This window comes from Ranitomeya variabilis, chromosome 4 (assembly GCF_051348905.1).
Source record: "Ranitomeya variabilis isolate aRanVar5 chromosome 4, aRanVar5.hap1, whole genome shotgun sequence".
Classification (NCBI taxonomy): Eukaryota; Metazoa; Chordata; class Amphibia; order Anura; family Dendrobatidae; genus Ranitomeya; species Ranitomeya variabilis.
Window position 1 is genome coordinate 711,311,711 of NC_135235.1, and position 24,818 is coordinate 711,336,528.

The 24,818-nt window shown below is 41.8% G+C and overlaps 1 protein-coding gene across 4 annotated transcripts in view; it reads left to right on the forward strand.

Moving 5' to 3' along the window:
* LOC143766498 (uncharacterized) overlaps positions 1–20,430 on the forward strand; it is an 831,863-nt gene extending 811,433 nt beyond the window's left edge. For 3 of the 4 annotated variants that reach the window (XM_077254230.1, XM_077254231.1, XM_077254229.1), the window contains exon 7: positions 17,131–20,424. In XM_077254230.1, coding sequence (XP_077110345.1) covers positions 17,131–19,157 — 2,027 coding nt within the window. In that variant the 3' untranslated portion in view covers positions 19,158–20,424. Of the gene's footprint in view, positions 1–17,130 lie in introns of all 4 variants that reach the window. The other variant, XM_077254228.1, reaches the window with a different exon arrangement.
* The last annotated feature ends 4,388 nt before the right edge of the window (positions 20,431–24,818 follow it).

Here is a 24,818-nt window from a genome sequence, read left to right on the forward strand (position 1 = left end):
AGTAATCCTGCTACATCCAGGTGATCTGATCATCGCTTGTATGTAGCTGAGCCGATCGGGTTATGGCAGCTTCTAGTCCAAAATAGAAGTGTCCATGGAGACTATTGAAGCATGCCAAAAGTAGAAAAAAAAATGTTTTTAAAAATATAAAAAATATAAAAGTTCAAATCACCCCCTTTTGCCCTATTTAAAACAATAAAAAAATCAAACATAAACCTATTTGATATAGCCGAGTTCAGAATCACCCAATATATCAATATTAAAAAAGAATTAACCTGATTGCTAAATGGCGTAGCGACAAAAAAAGTCAGTGCCAGAATTACTTTCTTTTTTTTGGTCTCCATGACATTGCATTAAAATGCAATAACTGACGATCAAAACATCGTATATGCACCAAAATGGTATAATTAAAAATGTCAGCTCAGTGCGCAAAGAACCAGCCCTCCCCCAACCCAAGATCACGAAAAATGGAGAAGCTACGGGTATCGGAAAATGGTGCTATTTATTTATTTATTTATTTATTTTTGAAATTCTTTATTTAAAGGAAACCTGTCACCCCGTTTTTTCGGTATGAGATAAAAATACCGTTAAATAGGGCCTGAGCTGAGCATTACAATAGTGTAGTTTGTGTACCCTAATTCCCCACCTATGCTGCCGAAATACGTTACCGAAGTAGTCGTTTTCGCCTGTCAATCAGGCTGGTCAGGTCAGATGGGTGTGGTGTCCTCCCCCAGATCTTGCGTAGTTTTCCGTTGGTGGCGTAGTGGTGTGCGCATGTCCAAGTCCCGAATCCTCTGCCAGGGGTGTAAAAGCAACAGCGATGTCCGTTATTCCATTGGTGGTCGGTGGGCGCGGCCATCTTGCTTTGGCCGCAGAAGCGGCGCTCTGCTGGCCGCGGCTTCAGGAAAATGGCCGCGGGCATCCGCGCGTGCGCAGATGGCTATCGCGGCGGCCATTTTCATGAAGCAGAATTCGCATCTCAGCTTCACGAAAATGGCCGCCGCGATAGCCATCTGCGCACGCGCGGATGCCCGCGGCCATTTTCCTGAAGCCGCGGCCAGCAGAGCGCCGCTTCTGCGGCCAAAGCAAGATGGCCGCGCCCACCGACCACCAATGGAATAACGGACATCGCTGTTGTTTTTACACCCCTGGCAGAGGATTCGGGACTTGGACATGCGCACGCCACTACGCCACCAACGGAAAACTACGCAAGATCTGGGGGAGGACACCACACCCATCTGACCTGACCAGCCTGATTGACAGGCGAAAACGACTACTTCGGTAACGTATTTCGGCAGCATAGGTGGGGAATTAGGGTACACAAACTACACTATTGTAATGCTCAGCTCAGGCCCTATTTAACGGTATTTTTATCTCATACCGAAAAAACGGGGTGACAGGTTCCCTTTAAGTTTTCAATAAACATAAGAAAAAACATGTTATAACAAACATAAGCTCTCGTGTCAGAAATACAGATGGTTTGTTACTTTATAATAAGTCATAAGATAATCAAGAGAGACTGTATTATCAATATATACTCGTTAGATAATAACAGTTGAGCATACAAAACAGAAAACAAAAATTTCAGGACCATAGGAACTAGCCCTAGATATCAATATGAGCTATATAAGAAATTTGTAAGGCTAGGAGGTGCAACAGGAAGGACTAAAATATCGCAAGTAAAATTGAAGAGGAGGAATGGAGGCAGAAAAAAAAAAATGGCTGGAATGTGCAAAAAAGTGTTGCAAACGTGGAGGCGGGTCGGTCATCGCGTCCTATTTGAAAAAATTCGAGCTAGGGGGAATAGAAGGAACTCTTGGTAGGGAATTTGAAGGGACAATCCTCAATTTAGATTTCTTATCCTAGAACTAGGAGTGGGGGATGAAAAAGAAACCCAAGGAAGCCAAGAGGCACCAAACTTCTCGTGGGTTCGTGTCTCCCAACTAGATAATTCCTCCAAGCGATATAGGTCTTGAATTTTAAGGGTCCATTCATTGAACGATGGAGGGGTTGTTTTTCTCCAGTGCATTAAAATCAAATGTTTTGCAGCTGCTAATAGAATGGGTAGTAAGCCGTGTTTCTTTGGGTTGAAGGAGGAAGAAGGGAGGGAAAGCAGAACATCTTGAGGAGCTAGGTCTCGATCCATTAGGCCCATACTATGGAGAGATTTGTTTATGTCTGTCCAGAATTGCTTTAGCTCCAAACAGAACCAGAAAATATGAGCTAAGGAACCCATTGATCGAGAGCATCTCCAACACAGCGGGGAGTCCACCAGTCCCAAATGAAACAGATTTTCTGGGGTTCGGTACCACCTAGAAAGGATTTTAAATGAATTCTCTTGTAGTAGGATACACCTGGAGAACCCGTGAGAGTTGGCAAGTACCTGTTGGGTTTCCTGGGAGGACAATGTCACCCCCAACTCCATTTCCCAAGAGGAGAGGTATAAGGGTTTAAATTGAGTTGGGCTTTTGAGGAGGTTTGCGTAAAGTTTAGAAACCAGTTTGGTGATTGGGGATTTTAACTTCACTAGTAAATCGAGCCAAAGCCAATCTGAAGAGTGACTTACCTTGGTTCTAAAATTCGTCAATATGCGGCATATGTGATATTTTTGGAGGAAATTAGTAGGTTGTTTTGTGGCTTTGATTGGCCAATTATCTTTGCAAGGTACTTGATTTGATAGGAATTGAGAAATTGGGGCGTCTGGAAGTGATGCCCAGAGTCCATAGGTGTCCTCATATGTAGGGTCTACCAACCATGGAATTATCCCAATCGGAATACTGTCAAGAAAGTGACAGTACGGGAGCTGATTTGGTATAAGGGAGCGTCTTATAAATAAAGTATTATGTAGGATCTCATCAAGTTTTTATGTGGGCAATTGAAAGACGACCAGAGATAAAGATTAACCTCTTCGCCCAACAAGGTAAGTTCTAATTTTGTGTTGAAGTTTTCTGGATTAGGTTTTAGCAGGTTTATCCATCTAGCGAGATGTATAGCTTTATAATAAGTTTTGATATCTGGAAGGCCAAGACCGCCCTTACCTCTTGGAAGAGAGAGAATTTTAAAAGGCAGTCTGGCTTTTTTGTATTTCCATATGAATTGAGAAATCAGTTGGTTGGCTGAATGGAAGAATGAATTGGGAAGGGGTATGGGAACCATGTTCATGGTATAAAAAATTTTGGGGAATATGTAGGATTTAATGACATTTATTCTTCCCATCCAAGATAAGTAGGGTAGATCAACATTTTTCAGATCTGCTTGAAGCCGTGCCAGGAGGGGAGTGTAATTGCATTTGTAAAGGGAGGAGGGGTTAGCTGTTAGATAAATTCCAAGATATTTTAGTTTTTCTGAGGGCCAATTAAAAGGGGTGCTTTCTTTTAATTCTAGGATGTCTGAGATCCTTGCCGAGATGTTTAATGCTTCAGATTTGTTTGCGTTTATTTTGAAGTTAGAGATCTCGCCAAAGTCATCAAACAGGGACATTAATTTCGGAAAAGATGTTTTGGGGTTGGAGGTCAAGATTAAAAGATCGTCGGCAAAAGCAGCTACATTGACCTCTAGTTTACCCATCCTAAGGCCTTTGATCTCGTTATCTTGTCTAATCTTTTCCATCAAGGTTTCCATGACCATGATAAATAGGGAGGGTGAGAGAGGACAGCCCTGCCTGGTGCCGTTAGTTATGTTAAAAGGTTCAGAAAAAATACCATTCACCCCGACTTTAGCAGATGGGTCCACGTAAAGGGACATAACAGCGTCTATAAAGGCTGTTGGGAAGGCAAATTTTTTTAGCGTGCAGACCATGTATCTCCAACTGATTCTGTCAAATGCTTTTTCAGCATCAGTCGACAGAATAGTCAGTGGAGTCTTAGTTTTCTTTGCATACGAAATAGCGTGAAGAATTTTAGTGGAATTGTCTTTGCCCTCGCGGCCTTTCACGAAACCCACCTGGTCGGGGCAAATAACCCTGCTCAAAACACCACTCATCCTTGAAGCCAACACTTTAGCCCACAATTTCAGGTCCGAGTTGAGTAATGAAATAGGGTGGAAATTGCTGCACAGGCTGTCATCTTTTCCCTCTTTTGGTATGATGGTAATGTAAGCCTCTAATGCTTGGCGAGGTGGAAGCTTCCCTTCTAAAAAGGAATTAAAAAGATTTACTAGGTGGGGGAGAAGGATATCGGAGAACTTTTTGTAATAGCCCACCGGGAAACCGTCAGGGCCAGGTGCTTTCCCATTCGGGATCGTTTTTAAGATATCATTTAGTTCTTTAAGTGTGACTTTGGTCGTGAGTGCTTTGCAGTCTTCAGGGGAAATTGTCGGGAGGGAAAGAGGAGCCAAAAAGGCTTGAATTTTAGCCGTGGCCGACGAGCAGTTATTCATGTCTTCAGAAAGGGGCAAATTATATAGGGATTCATAGTATTGCCGGAAGGTCTCGGCAATCCCTTCTGAGTCCACTACTCTCTTGTTTGCCGTCGTGAGGATGCTTTTTATGAATTTTTTCTCTTTTTGTTTCTTTAACAGTTGTGTGGTGAGTTTCCCACTTTTGTTGCCATGTAAATAAAAGCGGTGTTTGCAATACATAAATAATTTAGCCGAATTTACGTTTAGCAAGTCTTTAAGTTTGCTACGAAGGAGACTAAGTTCTTGGTATGATTCAGATGATTTAGTGCTTTTATGTGCGCGTTCTGAAATAGTTATTTGGTGGAGGAGGGATTGGATTTCTTTTTCTCTTTGTTTTTTAGTATATGAGCTAAGTGAAATGAGTTCTCCTCTGAGGACGGCTTTATGTGTTTCCCATATAATGGGAGTAAGGTGTCCCATATTTATGTTCTCAGTAAAGAATTGAGAGATGATAGATTTGAGCTTATTTACATGTTTTGGGTTGTCAAGCAACGACTCATTAAGTCTCCAAGTCATAGCAGGTCTGGGTAATGTTGTGATGAGGATTTCAATAAAGACAGGAGCATGATCTGATAAAGTGATTGCGCCAATTTTAGAAGACTTTATTAAGTGTAAGGCCCGAGATTGTATTAGAAAATAGTCAATGCGATGATAAGAGTTGTGTGGGGGCGAGAAGAAGGTGTAATCTTTCATGGTGGGGTTAAAGCTGCGCCATGGATCTATTAGTTGTAAAGAGTTTAATTTATTTAAGAGTTTTTGTCTCGATTTTTGAGTTAGAGAGGAGGAGCCGCTGGAAGTGTCTAGAGTGGGTTGTAATGTCAGATTTAGGTCTCCACCTATAATCAGTAAGCCCTCCTTGAAAAGCTGTAGAGTGTCCAATGATTTGAGGATCCACTGTGTCTGATTTATGTTTGGGGCGTATAAATTAGCTAAGGTTATTCTCGTATTTGCTAGAAGTCCTTTTATAAAAATGAATCTGCCTTCCGAATCAGTCAGACTATCCTCAAGTGTGAATGGTAGACCTTTTTTAAGCGCTATACTAACCCCCTTAGAAGCGGAGGAAGAACAGCTGTTGTACCATGTGGGAAAAGAGGAGAAAGACATATTTGGAGTTCTCCCCAATTTAAAGTGAGTTTCTTGAAAAAAAGCTATTTGTGTCGCTTGTTTTTTAAGTAATGTGAGGATCTGACTGCGTTTTGCGTGAGAATTCAAACCTTTCACATTGAAAGACGCTACCGTGACCGTACCCACATCTACACGATTAGCCGCCATCCATTCCTTCCTCAAAGTCCCCTGTCACACCATGGAGCCTGAAAAAATAACAGAACAGGGTGATTAACCAACTATATACAAAATAGAGCTCGCTTATCGCAGGGGGGGGTACACGAGCCCAAACATAAGCGAAGGAAGGTCCAAGTGGTGACCTCTTATCTTTAGGTTATCTTAAAGACAGAAAACATAGCAATGAAGCTATTTTCAAGGTATTGGTAAAAACACTAGTATTAAGATAAAGAAACATAAAACATCTAATAATGTAGAGGAATTCTCCAAGTTCGGAGAGAAAGAACAAAGACTCCATCATCTCCATTCATTACAATAAGAAAAGAAAAGCATTGGTATTCAGGGGCAAACCGTAAACATGCCCTACTCAAGAGAAAAAAAAAAGAACCAGACCAGCATTTTTAACCCATTTCAGGTTGGAAGTACTTTAGAAGCGGTCTTCTTCGGCTTAGGAGAAGCATTCTTTTTTTTAACCAACCATTCTTGTGGTTTGGTCAGTTTAGGGAAGTTCCATCCTGTATCAGCTGGCATCCAGGAGGGGATGTCTATCGGCGAGATGTTGAGGGTCGACCAGGCCTCTCCCAGATCCGCCGGGGATCGTATTGTGATTTGGCGGTTGCCCACCGTAATGGCTAGTCCAAAGGGGTAGAGCCACCTGTACATCAGACCACGTGACCTCAGTTCCGCTAGGAGTGGTTTGAGCACTCTCCGTTTAGCTAGAGTAGATGGGGCGAGATCTTGGAAAAGTTGCAATTGAGCACCTTCATATGAGGGATTGTCCTTTTCTCTTGCGCCTGATAGAATTGCTGAGGTGTCAACGAAGCTCAGGAGGCCGCAGATGATGTCTCTTGGCGGCTCTCCCTGTTTAGGTTTGGGTTTAAGGGCACGATGAACTCTCTAAATGACAATGGAGTCCGCTCTTTCCTTCCCCAGGAGGTCAGAGAAGATTTCTCTGGCGACCTTGTCTAGTGACTCGCGGGCAAAGGATTCAGGGACACCTCTCAACCTGATGTTTTTTCTTCTGCTGCGGTTTTCCTGGTCTTCCGCAGCAAGAAGGGCAGTATTAAGTTGGTGGTGTTGTTGTAGGAGTTGGTCGCGTAAGGATAAAATAGCATCGGTCGCTTCCATGTTGGCGGCAGACTCTAGAGTTTCTACTCTCTGGCCCATATGCTTTAGGTCTGCACGCAAACCAGAAATTTCTTCTAAGAGTGGCTGCATACTTTGTGCAAGTAATTTTTTCATGAAGGCTCTAGAGATTGGGGCTGAGTCTTCCAAGGTGGATTCACAGTCCGAGCCCTCTCCGCTAGAATCTGAATCTTCCAAGATGTCTGGAGAGATGGGTCTTTTAGATGATTTTTTTGAGGGAGTCTGAGGCATTTCTGTTCCTTTTTTAAGATATTTTTCTAAATTTCCATGTGTTTTACGAGCCTGATTATCAGCAAGAGTTTTAGCTGAAAGTTTATCACGCTCTTTGTTTGTTCTACCCATAATAAAGCTTCTGAAAGCGTGATATGCAATGGTCACCACTTGAACATTCAAATGAAAGTTATTAGATCATTGTTGAGTGTGAAGCGATTTTCTGCTGTTCGACCATAAGTTTGCGCTTTATAGCTATCCGGCTTTTCCCGGGGATATAGAGCAGAATAAACAGCAAGAGAAAAACTAAGTATATAAAAAAAAAAAAAAAAAAAAAAATTTTTTGTTGGAGCAGCAATTCCTCTAAATCACCAGAAGATGTCAGTGGAGTACTGCATTAATCCCACTAGTTCACTGTTTGTAGATATGAGTAGGTTGCAGGGGAGATATAGTAAGTTTTATAGGTGAAAAACAAATTGCCCCCTAGTCGGTCCGAGGCACAGCGCCGTCTACTGAAGGGGATTAACACTGTCTCAATTATATATACTGTTGTGCCAAAGAGCTCCAGAATTGTCAGCAGCTTAAGAGTTAAATATAAGTGCGGTGCCTTGCTATTTGCGCCCGTTGTCTCTGGGTATGGGGCAGCAGAGGGGAGCAGATAATAAGCCTTCAGTGCAAGTAAGACAGCAGGAGACAGACCGTTAAATCTCCCTGTCAATGAGTGCAGAGTCTCCTTACCGCATCCGAGACGGGTCCAAGATGGCGCTGGCGCCAAATTTTCCCGCGCTTCTCCAGGGGCACCTATGTCGGTAACCAACCGCCAGAACAGAGGGGTCGCACACCAGAGGGGCAATCAGATCCCACAACTCACCGGCTGCACCGCACCTCCCCCCGCCCCCCCCCCCCCCCGCGTTCAGAGGCCGGAAATGAGAGCTAAGAGGGCGCAAGCCCGGACTCCGCAAGTCCTCAGTCCCAGTCCGCAGCAGCAGGAGGCAGGTATGTATAAGCGTTGAGCCGGGGCGAGGAGGTGGGAGCGGCGCCCAGCAGCAGCGCCTCCGTGAAGCAGCCCCTTCCGGTACAGGGCTAATTCTAAGGCGGCGCCGCGTCACACCACCATCCGCACCTCTCCCTCAGAGCTCAGCAGATCCACGGTGTTCTCGGCAGCCAAGGGGTGCGTCGGGGCCACAGGGCACACGCCTCCTTCAGTCCTACCTTCTCCCGGCGCCGCAGGACAGTCCTTGTGTCTCCTCAGGATGCTCTAGGCGTTCCAGACAGCCAGGGCTCCAGGTGTAGAGGGAGGTGGGGAGAGATCTGCTGCAGGGAAAAGATTAGCCAGTGCTCCACACTGGGCTCAGCACCCAGCCCGCCCCCGGCGGGGGGGTGGGGGGATCCTCCGGCAGGTTTCAGGCCCACGTGTAGGCATCGGGGCCGAAGTTCTGATTAAGGCCGCTTTGTGGAGTAAAATAAGATGAAGGAGACTCCTGGGCTAGCTAGGAGATGGATAAAGTTCTTAAAACCAGTGGATGGCTTGTTAAAGGACGTAGATTCAGCTGGGTAAGAACGGCCAGCAGAGGAGCTTAATGGAAGCACGTCCTGCTCCTTCAGCTGCTAGCCACGCCCCCTATTTATTTATTTTTTAACAAAGTTTGAATTTTTTTTTCACCACTTGGATAAAAAAGAACATAGACATGTTTGGTGTCTATGAATTTGTGGTAATCTGGAGAATCATACTGGCAGGTCAGTTTTAGTATTTAGTGAATATAGTAAAAAAGCAAGACAAAAAACAACTGTGGGATTGCCCTTTTTTTTCAATTTCACTGCACTTGGAATTTTTTTTCCCGTTTTTTCCTGTAAACAATATGTTAAAACTAAACTCTCGTTCAAAAATACAACTCAACCCATAAAAAACAAGCCCTCACGTTACAATATTTAACAAAAAATAAAAAAAGTTATGGCTCTGGGAAGAAGGGGAGCAAAAAATGAAAATGCAAAACCAAAAATACCTCTGGTCGTTAAGGGGTTAAAAAGGTCTCCATTCCCTTTTCGAAATGCTTGAGATCTAAATTTATCAAACGTCTGCTCTACACTATTGGGCTATATGCACACAATCCATTTTCGTGGCATTTTTTTTTACGTCTGTAAATGCTCCAAAAATGCAATGGAATATTAAAGCAAGGGAAATCAAAGACAATCCTGAAGTGTACTGCACATTATCAGTAAATTTCTGTCCGTATTTGTATTGTTTTATTTTCTGCAGCATGCCAATTCTTTTTGCGTTTCTGCTGCGTTTTTGACTCATTGACTTCAACTGAGTCAGTCAAATCTGCAGCTAAAACACAGGTGTAAAAAGGTTTGCGGACTAGCTTCAGATTTGCTGTCAAAAACGCTGCAAATTGTCAAAGGGAAATACTGTCAAAAGGAAGAAGAGTGTGTGGGCGGAGAATATGCGTGTGTCTCTGTGTGTGAGCGGAGAATACGTGCGTGTGTGTCTCTGTGTGTGGGCGGAAAATGTGTGTCTGTACTCAAGCGACGGACATGTATACCCAGGCGTCTTCTGATGGGACTACTACTCCCATCTGGCTACATCTTTTGACAGGAGGTAGTCGCTACCGCAGTGTACCACTGAGCCACCGTGAAAGTTCACTGGAGTTGATTAGCTGATCAGCTCCGGTGCTCTCACTTACGGCATCGCTGTATGGGAAAGTTCTCACACAGCGGTAGTGCCCTAAGTGAGAGAATCGCAGCTGATCAGCTGATGAACTCCAGTGAACTCTCACAGCAGCGCAGTGATACACTGCGGGAATAATTACCTCCTGTCAATGTATCACTGGAGGCCGGGTATAGCAGTCACATCTCCTGATGTGACTGCTCTACACGTGAGATCGCCGTGGGACACTTGATATTAAATGGACTACGGCGGACAGGATAGTATATGTTGGTTTATTATTGTTTTGATTGTTTGCGGGAGACAAGGGAGTTGGAGATTAGGCATTCAGTAAATATGGTACATTTTGATTCAATAAAGGAGTCTGTGATTATTTCAAATAAAGGACTTTATTCTGGGTGTCTGTGTTTTATACAATATCATTAGGGCTAGTAATGGATAGGTGTCTTATAGAAGTCTCTCCATTACTAACCTGTGGGCTTGATGTCACCTGATAATACAAAGGCGACATCAACCCCACAAATATGAACCTCACTTGCCAACGCTACAGGGCAAGTGGGAAGAGCGAGGCTAAGTGCCAGAACTGGCGAATCTATAAGATGCGCCATTTCTGGGGTGGCTGAGAGCTGAAGTTTCTAACCTGGGGGATGCCAATATCCATGGTCCCTTCCCAGGCTATTAATAACACCCCGCAGCTGTCTGTCAAGCCTTAGCTGGTTTGAGCTTATAGGAGGAACCCATGTCAATTTTTTTTCTGGGGTTTCCCTGTAAACTAGCCAGTAAAGGCTAAGCAAATAGCTGTGAGCTGATATTTATACTCGTAGCCTGCAAATCTTTGGCTTTTGGCTCCTTCCCAGAATATTTACATCAGCTGTCGGCTTTCCCTCTGCTGGTTATGAAAATTATGCGGGAGCCCGGGCAATTTTTAAAAAAAATATTTTGAATAATAAAACAGATATTGCATTTCATGCAGATTTCTGACAATTGCTTTTTTGTTACAGCATATGTAGGTTAATTATGTTAATGCTCCTACATAGGCTGGTGTGTGTCTTTATTTAATATTAATGAGGATATCTGGCTGAAGAGGTTGAACAAGGAAATTACATCACAATTATAATTTTTTTTTTTAAATATATCTTTATTTAGCTCTTTGGATATGCAAAAACGCATAAAAAACCACGTGTATTGTCAGCTGCGTTTTTCTGCCAAGAGATGCAGAAACCGTGTAGCAAATACGCAATGTGCGCACACAGCCTTATATATAGTTTTATTTAAAAGTATATTTCTTGTTGAAATTAATGTGATAGTTTATATTGCTATCGTAAATGCCAATGTTTTCTAAGAGGGTCATTCCACATCAAGTGGACCAGTTTTAAAAATCGTCCCCACTCGACCTTCTCCCATTTTGCTGAAAATTTATAAGGATGTACATGTATGTTTGAAAAGAGGTTCTGTAAATTTTTAGGGCCAGATCTCAAATACATTGGGCACTGTTGACCTTTCACTGGAGGTTCCACCAAGCCTGCGGCTTCAGCTAAGAGGATTTTGCAAACTTTGGCACATAGCTATTAGAGTTCTATACTGGCTATGATGCTAAAATTTGGCATACTAGCTCAACTTTTGCTGCTAAACACGATTAAATTATTACCGGCTATGACAAAACAATATTTCGGCCGCAATTTTGTGTCAAAGTAGCTTGAAAAACGCGTCGCATAAAATTTATGCCAAACTTTGCCTATATATAACTCAAGTCCAAAAACCAATAGTAACTGGTGCTCTGCCCTGTACACCAAACATCTACATGACTTTGCATTGCTGCAATATCACAGTCAAAGCATATGTATTTGTGGAAATATTCACACTCACATATGATGAAAAACGTAAAAAAAACGAATTTTACCTATATTTAGGTCAAATTTCTCAAAAAGGGTACCCCTAAAATATATTAATTCTGATATCATTAGAAAGAGCACATTTTTCTCTACAAGGATCATTGTTTGGTTTTTTGGAGTCTCTCAGTTTAAGAAATGAAAAATGCCACTGAACATGGTGTTATTTATTAATACGCAATGAATGGTAACTGCACTATTCAAACCCTTGCGTTGGTCCATGGTGGTTATACCACAACCAATTCCCTAAGAATTGGTATTATAATCCTATTAAGAGTTGTAATAATGCTGTCTTTCGAGAATTGGCAGCCCCATCGCCTAGGAGCCATGGCCGATAGCCGTGCAAGGCGAGCCTCGGGCGGTCTCTATCGCAGGTTCCGAAGCCTGAGGGTGGGTGTCTTTGCCTAGGATCCCAAGCCTAATATTGGGTATCTTTTGTTGGTTCCCAAGCCATAATGTTCAGTCTAAGTGGTCTGGAATTGTTCCTGAATTTGCAACATAATCGGTTCAGAGAAGCTGTATTGTCGGCCCATTGCTGTCCAAAAAGGTCCAAATCTTGACATTGGCACCTAAAAGTTGGTCCATTAAGGCTATATCAGACGAATTCGGTGTCTCTGAACGAATGGTCAAACAAGCTCGAAAGCTTAAATATGAACATGGGATCTTAGCCTTACCTTAGCCTCTGTGTCTGTACTGTTACATACTTAGGCAGTTAACTGGTTCATGCAGCTTTACATGAACACCCGAGCCTTACACTATGGCTGGTCCAAATAACTAAAGCAATTGTTACCATCCACCTCTCGTGTCTCCCCTTTTCCTCATAGATTGTAAGCTTGCGAGCAGGGCCCTCATTCCTACTGGTATCTGTTTTGAACTGTGATTTCTGTTATGCTGTAATGTCTATTGTCTGTATAAGTCCCCTCTATAAGTTGTAAAGCGCTGCGGAATATGTTGGCGCTATATAAATAAAATTATTATTATTATTACCTAGAATCAAGTGTGGCAAGAAAGTTTCTGAGGAAGTGAAGAAAAAGGTGCAGGCATTTTTTGAGGATGATGAATTCAGTCGAATGTGCCCTTGTAAAAAAGACTATGTATCAGTGCGAATAGCAGGAGAAAAAAGCAGATGCAAAAGCGACTATTACTGAGCAATATGAGGGAAATGTTTGTTGCCTATCGGGATCGGAATGGCCCTGAAATTGGATTTTCCAGGTTTTGTGAGCTTCGGCCAAAGTGGTGCGTAACCATTGGATCTGCTGGAACACATTCCGTTTGTGTGTGTGTACCATTCACCAAAATGTCAAACTAATGCTTGCAGCATGCCCAATCAATGATGACTACAAAGAGCTCATATGCAAAATGGTCTGTGGAATTGAATCCAAGGAATGTATGCTTGGCCGTTGTGATAAATGCCCGAGTCCTGAAGTTTTAAAAGAATTTCTAGTCACTGTGTTTGTCAACAGTGACCCTGAAGATATTATTGAGTTCAAACAATGGATTCACACTGATCGAGACACGCATGATACCAAACAACTGACTATAGAAGATTTCATTGAAGAATTGGTTTTGAAAATGTCTAAACTTTGTAGCCATCACTACATCGCCAAACATCAAAGTTGCTATCTGAAATCGTTGAAGGAAAATCTGAGACCTGGAGAGCTTGTGATCCTTATGGACTTTGCTGAAAATTACTCATTTATTGTTCAAGATGCCATTCAAGGTTTCCACTGGGAAAATAGTCAAGCTGCAGTACACCCATTTGTAATTTACTTCAAGGAGTTAAATGGTGAAGCTGCGCAGAACATCAGCTTGTGCATAATCAGTGATTGCTCACGACATGACACAGTTGCAGTCCACACTTTCTTAACAGTAATTGTGGAGTATCTCAAGACACTCATCTATGGGATTCGTCATATCCACTACTTCAGCGATGGATCTGCAGCCCAGTACAAAAATTTCAAAAATGTTCTCAACTTGTGCCACCACAATGCTGATTTCAATATCAGCGCTGAATGGAATTTTTTTGGTACCAGTCATGGAAAGTCGCCCTGTGATGGGATTGGAGGGACAGCAAAGAGGTTGGCAGCTCGCGCCAGTCTTCAACGCCCAACTGAAAACCAAATACTGACCCCGGTGGATTTATTCAACTTTTGCAACGAGCAACTGCATGGAATCAAGTTTTTTTTTGTTCCAAAAGAAAAAATTGACGAAATACGGGTAGTTCAAGAGGAAAGGTTCAAAGATGGACAAACAATTGCTGGAACAAGAGAAAATCACCAGTTTGTGCCAATTGATGACAAAAAGATTCGTATTTCAAGGGTGTCAAATGACCCATCATCTTTCATTGCCCATGTAGATAGATCTGTCAGATCAGAAATGCCTTTTGTGCCAATTGCAAACCTCCAGCCAGGGCAATACATTGCCTGCATTGACGATAGGAACTGGTGGATTGGAAATATTTCTGAAATTTCAGTCGACGAGCATGATGCATTAATAAATTTTATGCATCCTCATGGACCAGCTAGCTTCTTTCACTGGCCTGTGAGAAATGATACATGCTGGATTCCTGAGCAGTCAATCATTGCAATAATTCCAGCACCAGCTGCAACAGCAATGGGCCGACAATACAGCTTCTCTGAACCGATTATGTTGCAAATTCAGCAACAATTCCAGACCACTTAGACTGAAAATTATGGCTTGGGAACCAACAAAAGATACCCAATATTAGGCTTGGGATCCTAGGCAAAGACACCCACCCTCAGGCTTCGGAACCTGCGATAGAGACCGCCCGAGGCTCGCCTTGCACGGCTATCGGCCATGGCTCCTAGGCGATGGGGCTGCCAATTCTCGGATTATAATACCAATTCTTAGGGAATTGGTTGTGGTATAACCACCATGGACCAACGCAAGGGTTTGAATAGTGCAGTTACCATTCATTGCGTATTAATAAATAACACCATGTTCAGTGGCATTTTTCATTTCTTAAACTGAGAGACTCCAAAAAAAAAACCCAATGATCCTTGTAGAGAAAAATGTGCTCTTTCTAATGATATCAGAATTAATATATTTTAGGGGTACCCTTTTTGAGAAATTTGACCTAAAAATAGGTAAAAATTTTTTTTTTTACGTTTTTCATCATATGTGGGTGTGAATATTTCCACAAATACATATGCTTTGACTGTGATATTGCAGCAATGCAAAGTCATGTAGATAAAATAAGAAGGAGATGTGGCACTCACCCAGGTAGAATGTTCAATTAATTTCCTTTATTCGTCATATGGTAAAAAAACACATACCAATTGGAGAGGCGGCTGGGATCGGGTAGAGGTGCGGGGGGTGAAGGAGAGGACGACGGCCGTTTCGCGCCGATGCGCTTCCACGGGACCCGTGGAAGCGCATCGGCGCGAAACGGCCGTCGTCCTCTCCTTCACCCCCCGCACCTCTACCCGATCCCAGCCGCCTCTCCAATTGGTATGTGTTTTTTTACCATATGACGAATAAAGGAAATTAATTGAACATTCTACCTGGGTGAGTGCCACATCTCCTTCTTATTTTTTCTTGGATATTGCTCATTTTTTTCTATGTTGAGCACCACCGCCGATTGTCACAGAAATATTTGCTCCATGAGCCCATATAGGATCCAGCGTTTCCATGAAAAATCGCACACTACAGCTTAGTGCCGTTCACGCACCTTTAAAATTGAAAGTCATGTAGATGTTTGGTGTACAGGGCAAAGCACCAGTTACTATTGGTTTTTGGTCTTGAGTTATATATGGGCAAAGTTTGGCATAAATTTTATGCGACGCGTTTTTCAAGCTACTTTGACACAAAATTGCTGCCGAAATATTGTTTTGTCATAGCCGGTAATAATTTAATCGTGTTTAGCAGCAAAATTTGAGCTAGTATGCCAAATTTCAGCATTATAGCCAGTATAGAACTCTGATGGCTATGTGCCAAAGTTTGCAAAATCCTCTTAGCTGAAGCCGCAGGCTTGGTGGAACCTCCAGTGAAATGTCAACAGTGCCCAATGTATTTGAGATCTGGCCCTAAAAATTTACAGAACCTCTTTTCAAACATACATGTACATCCTTATAAATTTTCAGCAAAATCGGAGAAGGTCGAGTGGGGACCACTGGTCTACTTGACATGGAATGACCCAAGAGCCACTGAGTTCCATACTCTAATTACCCCGACGAGGTTTTGCCGTTAGTTACTCATTTTTTCCCATCATCCTTTAACTTCTTTAACCCCTTTACATCTGGATTTACACACAGACCCCTAGGCTTGGACCACATTGATATTCGGATTTCAGTAGTATGAGATGACAAGAAGAATAGTCAGGTAGTCTGGCTACAACCGTGAGGGAAGAGAAAATACAAAATCAAAAGACACAAGAGTAGTCCGTAAACAGGCCGGAGTCACAACAGGAAACAAATACCCAAGCTGGGAGCTGAGTACAGAGGACTGAACCAGAGGAGAACCAGCCTGTATCTCGCAGCTTCCAGCAATATGCTTCAAGCTTTAGTGGGGTGCGGTGCTTTCCAGTTGGCTGAAGTAAGGAGCAGATTACTCTAGCTGGACAGCGTGCACACCCAAACCCATGGATGGTACCCCTGCCAGAATGGATGGTATCACAGGTTGCAGGCAACTTAAACTTGGTGGCTCGACAGTCTGCGCCCCCCAGAGCTTCTGGTTCTTATGTCTCCTCCATTACCAGCGCCGCCTATAGAATGAATAAGCAGACGGCATAAGAGCAGATCCCAGAGAAGCTGGGACACAGCATTTGTAAAAGCCCTAATATGACAAAATGTCAGAAAACCAGAGCAGTAGAAATCCCTATAAAGTGACTCCATTTTGGACAGTATAACCCTCTGTGAATTAATCTTTAGGAGTAGTGACAATTTTGACTCCACAGCCACTTTCCGTTAATTAGCGCACAGTGGATGTTGGAGAGTAAAAATGGAAAATTTACCGTTTTATTACCCAACACATAGTGCCCAGGTTGTGCTCCAGAAGACACACGCACCATAAATTAAGTGGGTTCTTCTCGCTATAGTAATGCCAAATACATGGATGCTAAATGTGGTTTGAGCACATTGCAAGGCTAGTAAGCGAGGGGGAGATTTAACTTTGGAGAGTGGATTTTGCTAGATTAGTTTATGGAAGTGATGTAGCTTTTCAAGCCACTAATAATGTAGAAACCTCTGTTTTTCCATTGACAGATGATGGACCTGAGAGGGGACTTGTTTTTTGTAAGATGAGTAGAACTTTTCATTGGTATTATTTTGTCTACATAACATTGTTTGGTGGCTTTTTATTCCATATTTGGGAGGCAGCATGAACAAACTGACTGTTGAACCCCATGCTCCACTAGTTCATCCTATGATGTTTTCTATTAGACTGTGAACTGTCATTTTGTTGGTGAATAATTCAAATTTATTACATAAGTTGCCATTTTTAATGACCGTTTAAGTTGAAATGTTCAAAAAATATTAAATTGTTGATATTTCGTGGAAAAATAATTGGTTTTATTCTTAGCAGATTACTGTACCAGGAGATCAGAGGGGCAGCTTTCATCTTCAATTTTTAAATCAGAGGATCTTGAGATCACACAGGATACAATTGAAGTGAATGTCATTACGCCAGATATACCATCATGCCTTCACAGCAAAGATCTGTCATCTGATCCTTTGAAATGGGTCCTGTCTTCTGATTCCTTACCAACTACTAAGGAAAATCAAAGTCACAAAATAAGCATTAAAAAACGAACTGCTCCTAAATCGAAGAAGCTGTTTTCACCTTCCGAATATGGAAATAGCTTTCCGCTTGAAAAGCATTTTCTTAAACATCAAACAATTCACACAGCAGAGAACAGATGTTCTTGTTCAAAATGTGGGAAATGTTTTAACCATAAATCAAATTTGCTTAAGCACCAGAGAATTCACACAGGGGAGAAGCCTTTTTCATGTTCACAATGTGGTAAATGTTTTTGCCAGAAATCAAATTTGCTTAGGCACCAGAGAATTCACACAGGGGAGAAGCCTTTTTCCTGTTCAGAATGTGGGAAATGTTTTAGCCAGAAATCAGCTCTGCTTCAGCACCAGAGAATTCACACAGGGGAGAAGGCTTTTTCCTGCTCAGAATGTGGGAAATGTTTTAACCGAAAATCAGTTCTTGATTACCACCAGAGAATTCACACAGGGGAGAAACCTTTTTCCTGTTCACATTGTGGGAAATGTTTTAACCATAAATCAGATTTGCGTACGCACCAGAGAAGTCACACGGGGGAGAAGCCTTTTTCTTGTTCAGATTGTGGGAAATGCTTTAACCGAAAATCAGTTCTTGATTACCACCAGAAAATTCACACAGGGGAGAAGCCTTTTTCTTGTTCAGAATGTGGGAAATGTTTTAACCAGAAATCACATTTGCTTAAGCACCAGAGAATTCACACAGGGGAGAAGCCTTTTTCATGTTCAGAATGTGGGAAATGTTTTATCCAGAAATCGGCTCTTGATCACCACCAGAGAACCCACACAGGGGAGAAGCCTTTTTCCTGTTCAGAATGTGGGAAGTGTTTTAACCTGAAAGTGCATCTTGATCAGCACCAGAGAACCCACACAGGTGAGAAGCCTTTTTCTTGTTCAGAATGTGGGAAATGTTTTAGCCAGAAATCAGATTTGCTTAAGCACCAGAGAATTCACACAGGGGAGAAGCCTTTTTCATGTTCAGAATGTGGGAAATGTTTTAGCCAGAAATCGGTTCTTGATCACCACCAGAGAACCCACACAGGGGAGAAGCCTTTTTCCTGTTCAGAATGTGGGAAATGTTTTAGCCAGAAATCAGATCTGCTTAAGCACCAGAGAATTCACACAGGGGAGGCTTTTTCCTGTTCAGAATGTGGGAAATGTTTTAGCCAGAAATCAGATCTGCTTAAGCACCAGAGAATTCACACAGGGGAGAAGCCTTTTTCCTGTTCAGAATGTGGGAAATGTTTTAGCCAGAAATCAGATCTGCTTAAGCACCAGAGAATTCACACAGGGGAGAAGGCTTTTTCCTGTTCAGAATGTGGGAATTGTTTTAGCCAGAAATCAGGTTTGCTTAAGCACCAGAGAATTCACACAGGGGAGAAGCCTTTTTCATGTTCAGAATGTGGGAAATGTTTCATCTGGAAATCGGTTCTTGATCACCACCAGAAAACCCACACAGGGGAGAAGCCCTTTTCCTGTTCAGAATGTGGGAATTGTTTTAGCCAGAAAGCAGATTTGCTTAAGCACCAGAGAATTCACACAGGGGAGAAGCCTTTTTCCTGTTCAGAATGTGGGAAATGTTTTATCCAGAAATCGGCTCTTGATTACCACCAGAGAACCCACACAGGGGAGAAGCCTTTTTCCTGTTCAGAATGTGGGAAATGTTTTATCCGGAAATCGGTTCTTGATCACCACCAGAGAACCCACACAGGGGAGAAGCCTTTTTCCTGTTCAGAATGTGGGAAATGTTTTATCCGGAAATCGGTTCTTGATCACCACCAGAGAATTCACACAGGGGAAAAGCCTTTTTCATGTTCTTAATGTGGGAAATGTTTTAAACGGAAATTGTATTTTCTTAAAGGAGTTGTCATCATGTTTTGCCTTGTTAAAATTTTAAAAAAAATCATATTCACCTTCCGTACCGGTGCTGTTCCAGTGGTATCGTCACTCACATTCCTGGGGCTCATGAGGTTGTTGCATCACACAAGCCCTGTGCCCAATCAGCCCCAGCTTCACTGTCCCCGCCCTCGATGTATTGAACATGAAGCCAGTAGGGTTGAGCGAAACGGATCGGACATTTTCAAACATCGTCGACTTTCAGCAAAGTCGGGTTTCATGAAACCCGACCCGATCCCACTGTGGGTTCGGCCATGCGGTCGGCGATCTTCGCGCCAAAGTCGCGTTTCGTATGACGCTTTCCCCGCCATTTTTTCAGCCAATGAAGGAGTGTGGGCAACGTGATGACATAGGTTCCGGCTTGCTTTCTGCGGGTCACAGGGGGTATAACTGCCATATTACCGTTTGGGATGTAGCGATTTCCACAGTCCAACACAACCAATGCTTTGCACGGAGGGGAGAGAGAGAGAGACTTTGATTTCCCATTGACTTACATTGGGTTTCGTGTTTCGGTCGATCCCCGACTTTTCGCGATAATCGGCCGATTTCAATCGACTCAACTTTTGAGAAAGTCGGGTTTCGCGAAACCCGACTCGATCCTAAAAAAGTAAAAGTCGCTCAACCCTAGAAGCCAGTGCTGTGACTTCTCTTTGACTTCCTCTTATTGTTCGATTTGTTTGAAGGTGAGAACAGTGAAGCCAGTGCTAATTGAAAGCAGGGCTCATATGACATAAAAACCTGAGCCCCCGAAATGCAAGTGCTGACACTGCTGGAACCGCGCCAGCATGGGAGGTTTATAGAAGTGTTTATATTTTAACAGGACCAAACATGAGGAATGAGAAGTCAAAATCCCACACAGAGGAAATGACATTATCATATCTAGAGTGTGAAAAATGAATTACTGGAAAATAGTATTTTGTTTACCATCAAAAATAACTCAAACTATATACATTATTGACAAATTGTACAAAAACATATAAAAGACAGACTTATTATTGAATAAGAAAGGGAAATTACTTTAGAAATTACTATATTTCATGGTCTATAATACACTTTTTTATGAGATAATTTTTATTAAGAAAATTACACAATAGTTTTTACAAAGAGACATCAGTAGGACAAATATTTTCAATGTTACATGGTATCATTATATGTTATTGTTCTACATAAAATATAATAAAGTTGTCATCTTCCAAGGATTCGATTTATTTTTATTTTTTTTCATTCAAACTAATACAACCATCCCTCCCCGATAATACTCCAGAGAAATCTGTATTCATATTATTTTTTTGTGGTGTGTATACATTAGAATATCTGCCATTCAGTTATCATAATTAGTTTGCATGTGTACTCGCCCTACTTATCTCATTTAACCTGGATTGATGATACTACAAGTGTTCATGAAGCCAGAAATTGCCATATGTTATTTCTCTGGAGTACTCCAGATGGTAGACATGGAACATTCAACCAGGTTCCCCAGATGTTGTCAAATTTCCAACCAAATAATATTGTTTTGCTTATTTATTAACTCATTAACTGTCGGTGGTTGACCATCTGGCCAATGTTGTGCAATAAGTTTGTAAGCTTGATACAATGTTCGCAAAAGATCTACAGCCATTGGGGATTCAAAACTTCCATAATCCGCATCACATCTGCTTCCTATTTTAATGTAGCTGTCAGGGGATGGTCTCCCATGTGAGACTGAGAGAGTTTCTGATAGATGTTTGAAATTAAGACGGTCGTGTATTTTGCCGCTGCTATTGAGTCTCTAGTAAATATTTATTTCGTATATCCGATGCCACAGCACTAAAATGAGTTATGCATGCAGATCGAAGTTGTAGGTATCGAAAGAAGAGGCCGTGAGGCAAAGAAAACTCTTTTTGTAGTTTGTTAAAGCTTTTAAGTGTTCCATTTCCTACTAACTGATCTAAAGTCTGAATTCCCCTTGATTCCCAACCTCTGAAACCAGTAAATTTGTCAAAGTCCACCAGTCGCTGATTTTGCCATAATGGGGTAAAATTAGAGTATTCTCTTATCCCCAACAGTCTCTCCTCTGTCCCACACGTTGCACATTATTGCTAAGGTCTCAACAGGATAACTCCCAGCAATTGGCTGGAAGCCATCTTACAGGTGTAGTAATTATACTAAATAGCTCTGAAAAAGAAGCTGGAGGGTATTTAGTATATGCTTGTGCTGCCCCTTTAAGAATGAAGGAGTGTGCACATGTGTGTACTAGGTGTGCCGCTGCAGCACTCACACAGCCAGGAAGCAGGAAAATGCAGATGATTGTGCCGAGGGTCTGGGGCAGTGAGTAAGCCTGCGTCCCTGCATGGAGGGGGAAGGGGACACCATGCAGGGATGCCAGTAGTAGTACTACAAACACACTACGCCGTCATGGATTAAAATCTTTTAGGGCACGCAAGGTCCTGATACTCACGCCGGCATATGTCAAGGCCCGTTAGAAGTTCACCAATGGCCATCTGGTTGATCCAGAGGAGGCAAGGGAGAAGATCATGTGGTCAGATGAGACAAAATAGTACTTTTTGCTATCAACTCCTCTTGCGATATTTGGAGGAAGAAGCAGAATGAGTGCAACTCCAAGAACACAGTTCCAACCATGGAGCATTGTGGGGAAAACATCATACTTTGGGGTGCTTTTCCGCAAAGCAGACAGGACAACTGCACTATTTTGAAGGGAGGATGAATGGGTCATGGATCGCAAGATTTTGGCCTTCTTTCAGTAGGTGCATTGAAGATGGGTCGTGGCTGGGTCTTTCAGCATGACAATGACTCAAAACACACAGCAAGAGCAACTAAGGAATGGCTCCGTAAGAAGCACTTCAAGGTCCTGGTGTGCTTAGCCAGTCTCCAGACCTGAAACCAATAGAAAATCTTTGGAGAGAGCTGAATATCAATGTTACACAGCAACAGCCCTGAAATCTGAAAGATTTGGAGCAGATCTGTATGAAGGAATGGGCCAAAATCCCTGATGCAGTGTGTGCAAACTTGGTCAAGAACTACAGGAAATGTCTGACCTCTGTAATTTCAAACAAAGGTTTCTGTACCAAATATTTAAAACGTTATCCACTACCCTAATTCGTTTCATTTTTTATTCATTAATCTATTATGGGCCAGTAAATGCATCCATACTCCTATGATAGATATATACCTTTATCATGCAGATAGCATCACTTAGTGTTTGCCAGATGCAACTCTGATGTTTTTCAATCACTTCTTGTCCCCAGGCGTACTGTTTCCTAATACTACAAGCTCCATGATGCGTTGCAGTGGCCTGTGAGCTAGCACTTAGCACGTCTTCTCCATTTTCCACATTGTGTATATGTATATATATGTATATATATATATATATATATATATATATATATATATATATATATATATATATATATATATATATATATAATATGACATATGCACACACATTTCCTATTCTTTTACATGTTTGTCACACTTACATGTGTCAGATCACCAAACAAAAGTAAATATTAGACACAGATAACACAAAATACAGTTTTTAAATGAAGGTCTTTATTATTACAGGAAAAGAATCCAAACCTACAGGGCCGTGTGTGAAAAGTGATTGCCCCCTAAACCTAATAACTGGTTGGGCAGCCCTTAGCAGCAACAACTGCAATCAAGTGTAACACCCCAGGGTCCTGGTTGTTACAGTGGCAGTGATGTTACGCTTGGAAGCGAGGAAGGATATCTTTTATCAGGTAATCACAATACACACCCTCCAGGCCACAAGGGGGAGCTTTTGATCCTATTTCTAGGTGACCCCCCTGTATGTGTGTGTGTGTGTATATATATATATATATATATATATATATCATTAAAATAGAAAAAATGCAGCACTCACCCCAGAATGATAATGATGATGTTCGTGAACTTTATTGAAGAAAAAACTGGAAGAAATCTTTCAGAACATTAATTGTGCAGGTAAATGAGAAGGTGCGGTATTGGAGTACGGACTACGGCCGTTTCGCACAGCAATGTGCTTCAACGGGTCCAAGGAGTAGATTCCTGCACGTCATTTCCTTTTCAAGGATTTCTGACGTGCATTCAAATAATGTGAATTCAATTAGTGACTGTGACATACAAATATAGTGAATGAAAACATTTTACAAAGTGACAAAGATTTATTACCAATTTCAAAAAATGCTCCAATATTTGCTTATAAACCTTCTCACAATTTATCCGATTTGTTAGTACAGAATAGGTTATTGACATCAAGAAATAATTGGCTCACCAATATTTCACCAACTGGTAATCACAAATGCGGTGATTGCAGGTTTTGCCACCTGCATATAACAAAAAATCCCTTAAAAATAGGCTCTATTACCCATAACGTAAAAGACTTTGTCTCGTGTAAGAGCAAATTCGTCGTTTACGTATTATTTTGTCCTTGCCGATATTTTTATATAGGCAAAACTATAAGACCTCTTATCAAAAGATTTGGTGAACACTATAATTCAATATTAACGGGAAAAGGTTGCCAAAGATTAATCTGCCATATGAAGGAAAAACATAATGCGAACCCCGAATTCTTTAGTTTTGCTGGCATAGAAACTATAACAAATTTCACACGAGGTGATCAAAAGAGATTCTTACTACAAAAGGAGGCCAAATGGATTTTAAATTCGAATGCTCAAGGACCAATAGGTCTCAATGATAAACTCGACATGTCGGTATTTTTATAAAATTGTCTTATGAAGGTATGATACTGATTAATTATGTGGTCATCATTAGGTAATATTATTGACAGATATTAATATTTAAAATAAGATTATTTACCAGGAAATGTATTCTATTGAGATTGCAATTTGTATGTAGATTTTGTTTTCATTCACTATATTTGTATGTCACAGTCACTAATTGAATTCACATTATTTGAATGCACGTCAGAAATCCTTGAAAAGGAAATGACGTGCAGGAATCTACTCCTTGGACCCGTTGAAGCACATTGCTGTGCGAAACGGCCGTAGTCCGTACTCCAATACCGCACCTTCTCATTTACCTGCACAATTAATGTTCTGAAAGATTTCTTCCAGTTTTTTCTTCAATAAAGTTCACGAACATCATCATCATCATTCTGGGGTGAGTGCCGCATTTTTTCTATTTTAATGGTTTTGACTTCTATATGACAAGTTCATGCAGAGCACCAACAACCCCCATTAGTTCGTGCCACCTGATAAAAATAGCGATCCTAATCCAGGTCTAATCAAGCGATTGAGTCACATTAGCTCTAGTGCCGTTCATTCTTTTTCACTTGTGTCTATTGGATATATGGATATATATACACTCACCGGCCACTTTATTAGGTACACCATGCTAGTAACGGGTTGGACCCCCTTTTGTCTTCAGAACTGCCTCAATTCTTCGTGGCATAGATTCAACAAGGTGCTGGAAGCATTCCTCAGAGATTTTGGTCTATATTGACATGATGGCATCACACAGTTGCCGCAGATTTGTCGGCTGCACATCCCAAAGATGCTCCATACAAGGCAGGATGGATCCATGCTTTCATGTTGTTTACGCCAAATTCTGACCCTACCATCCGAATGT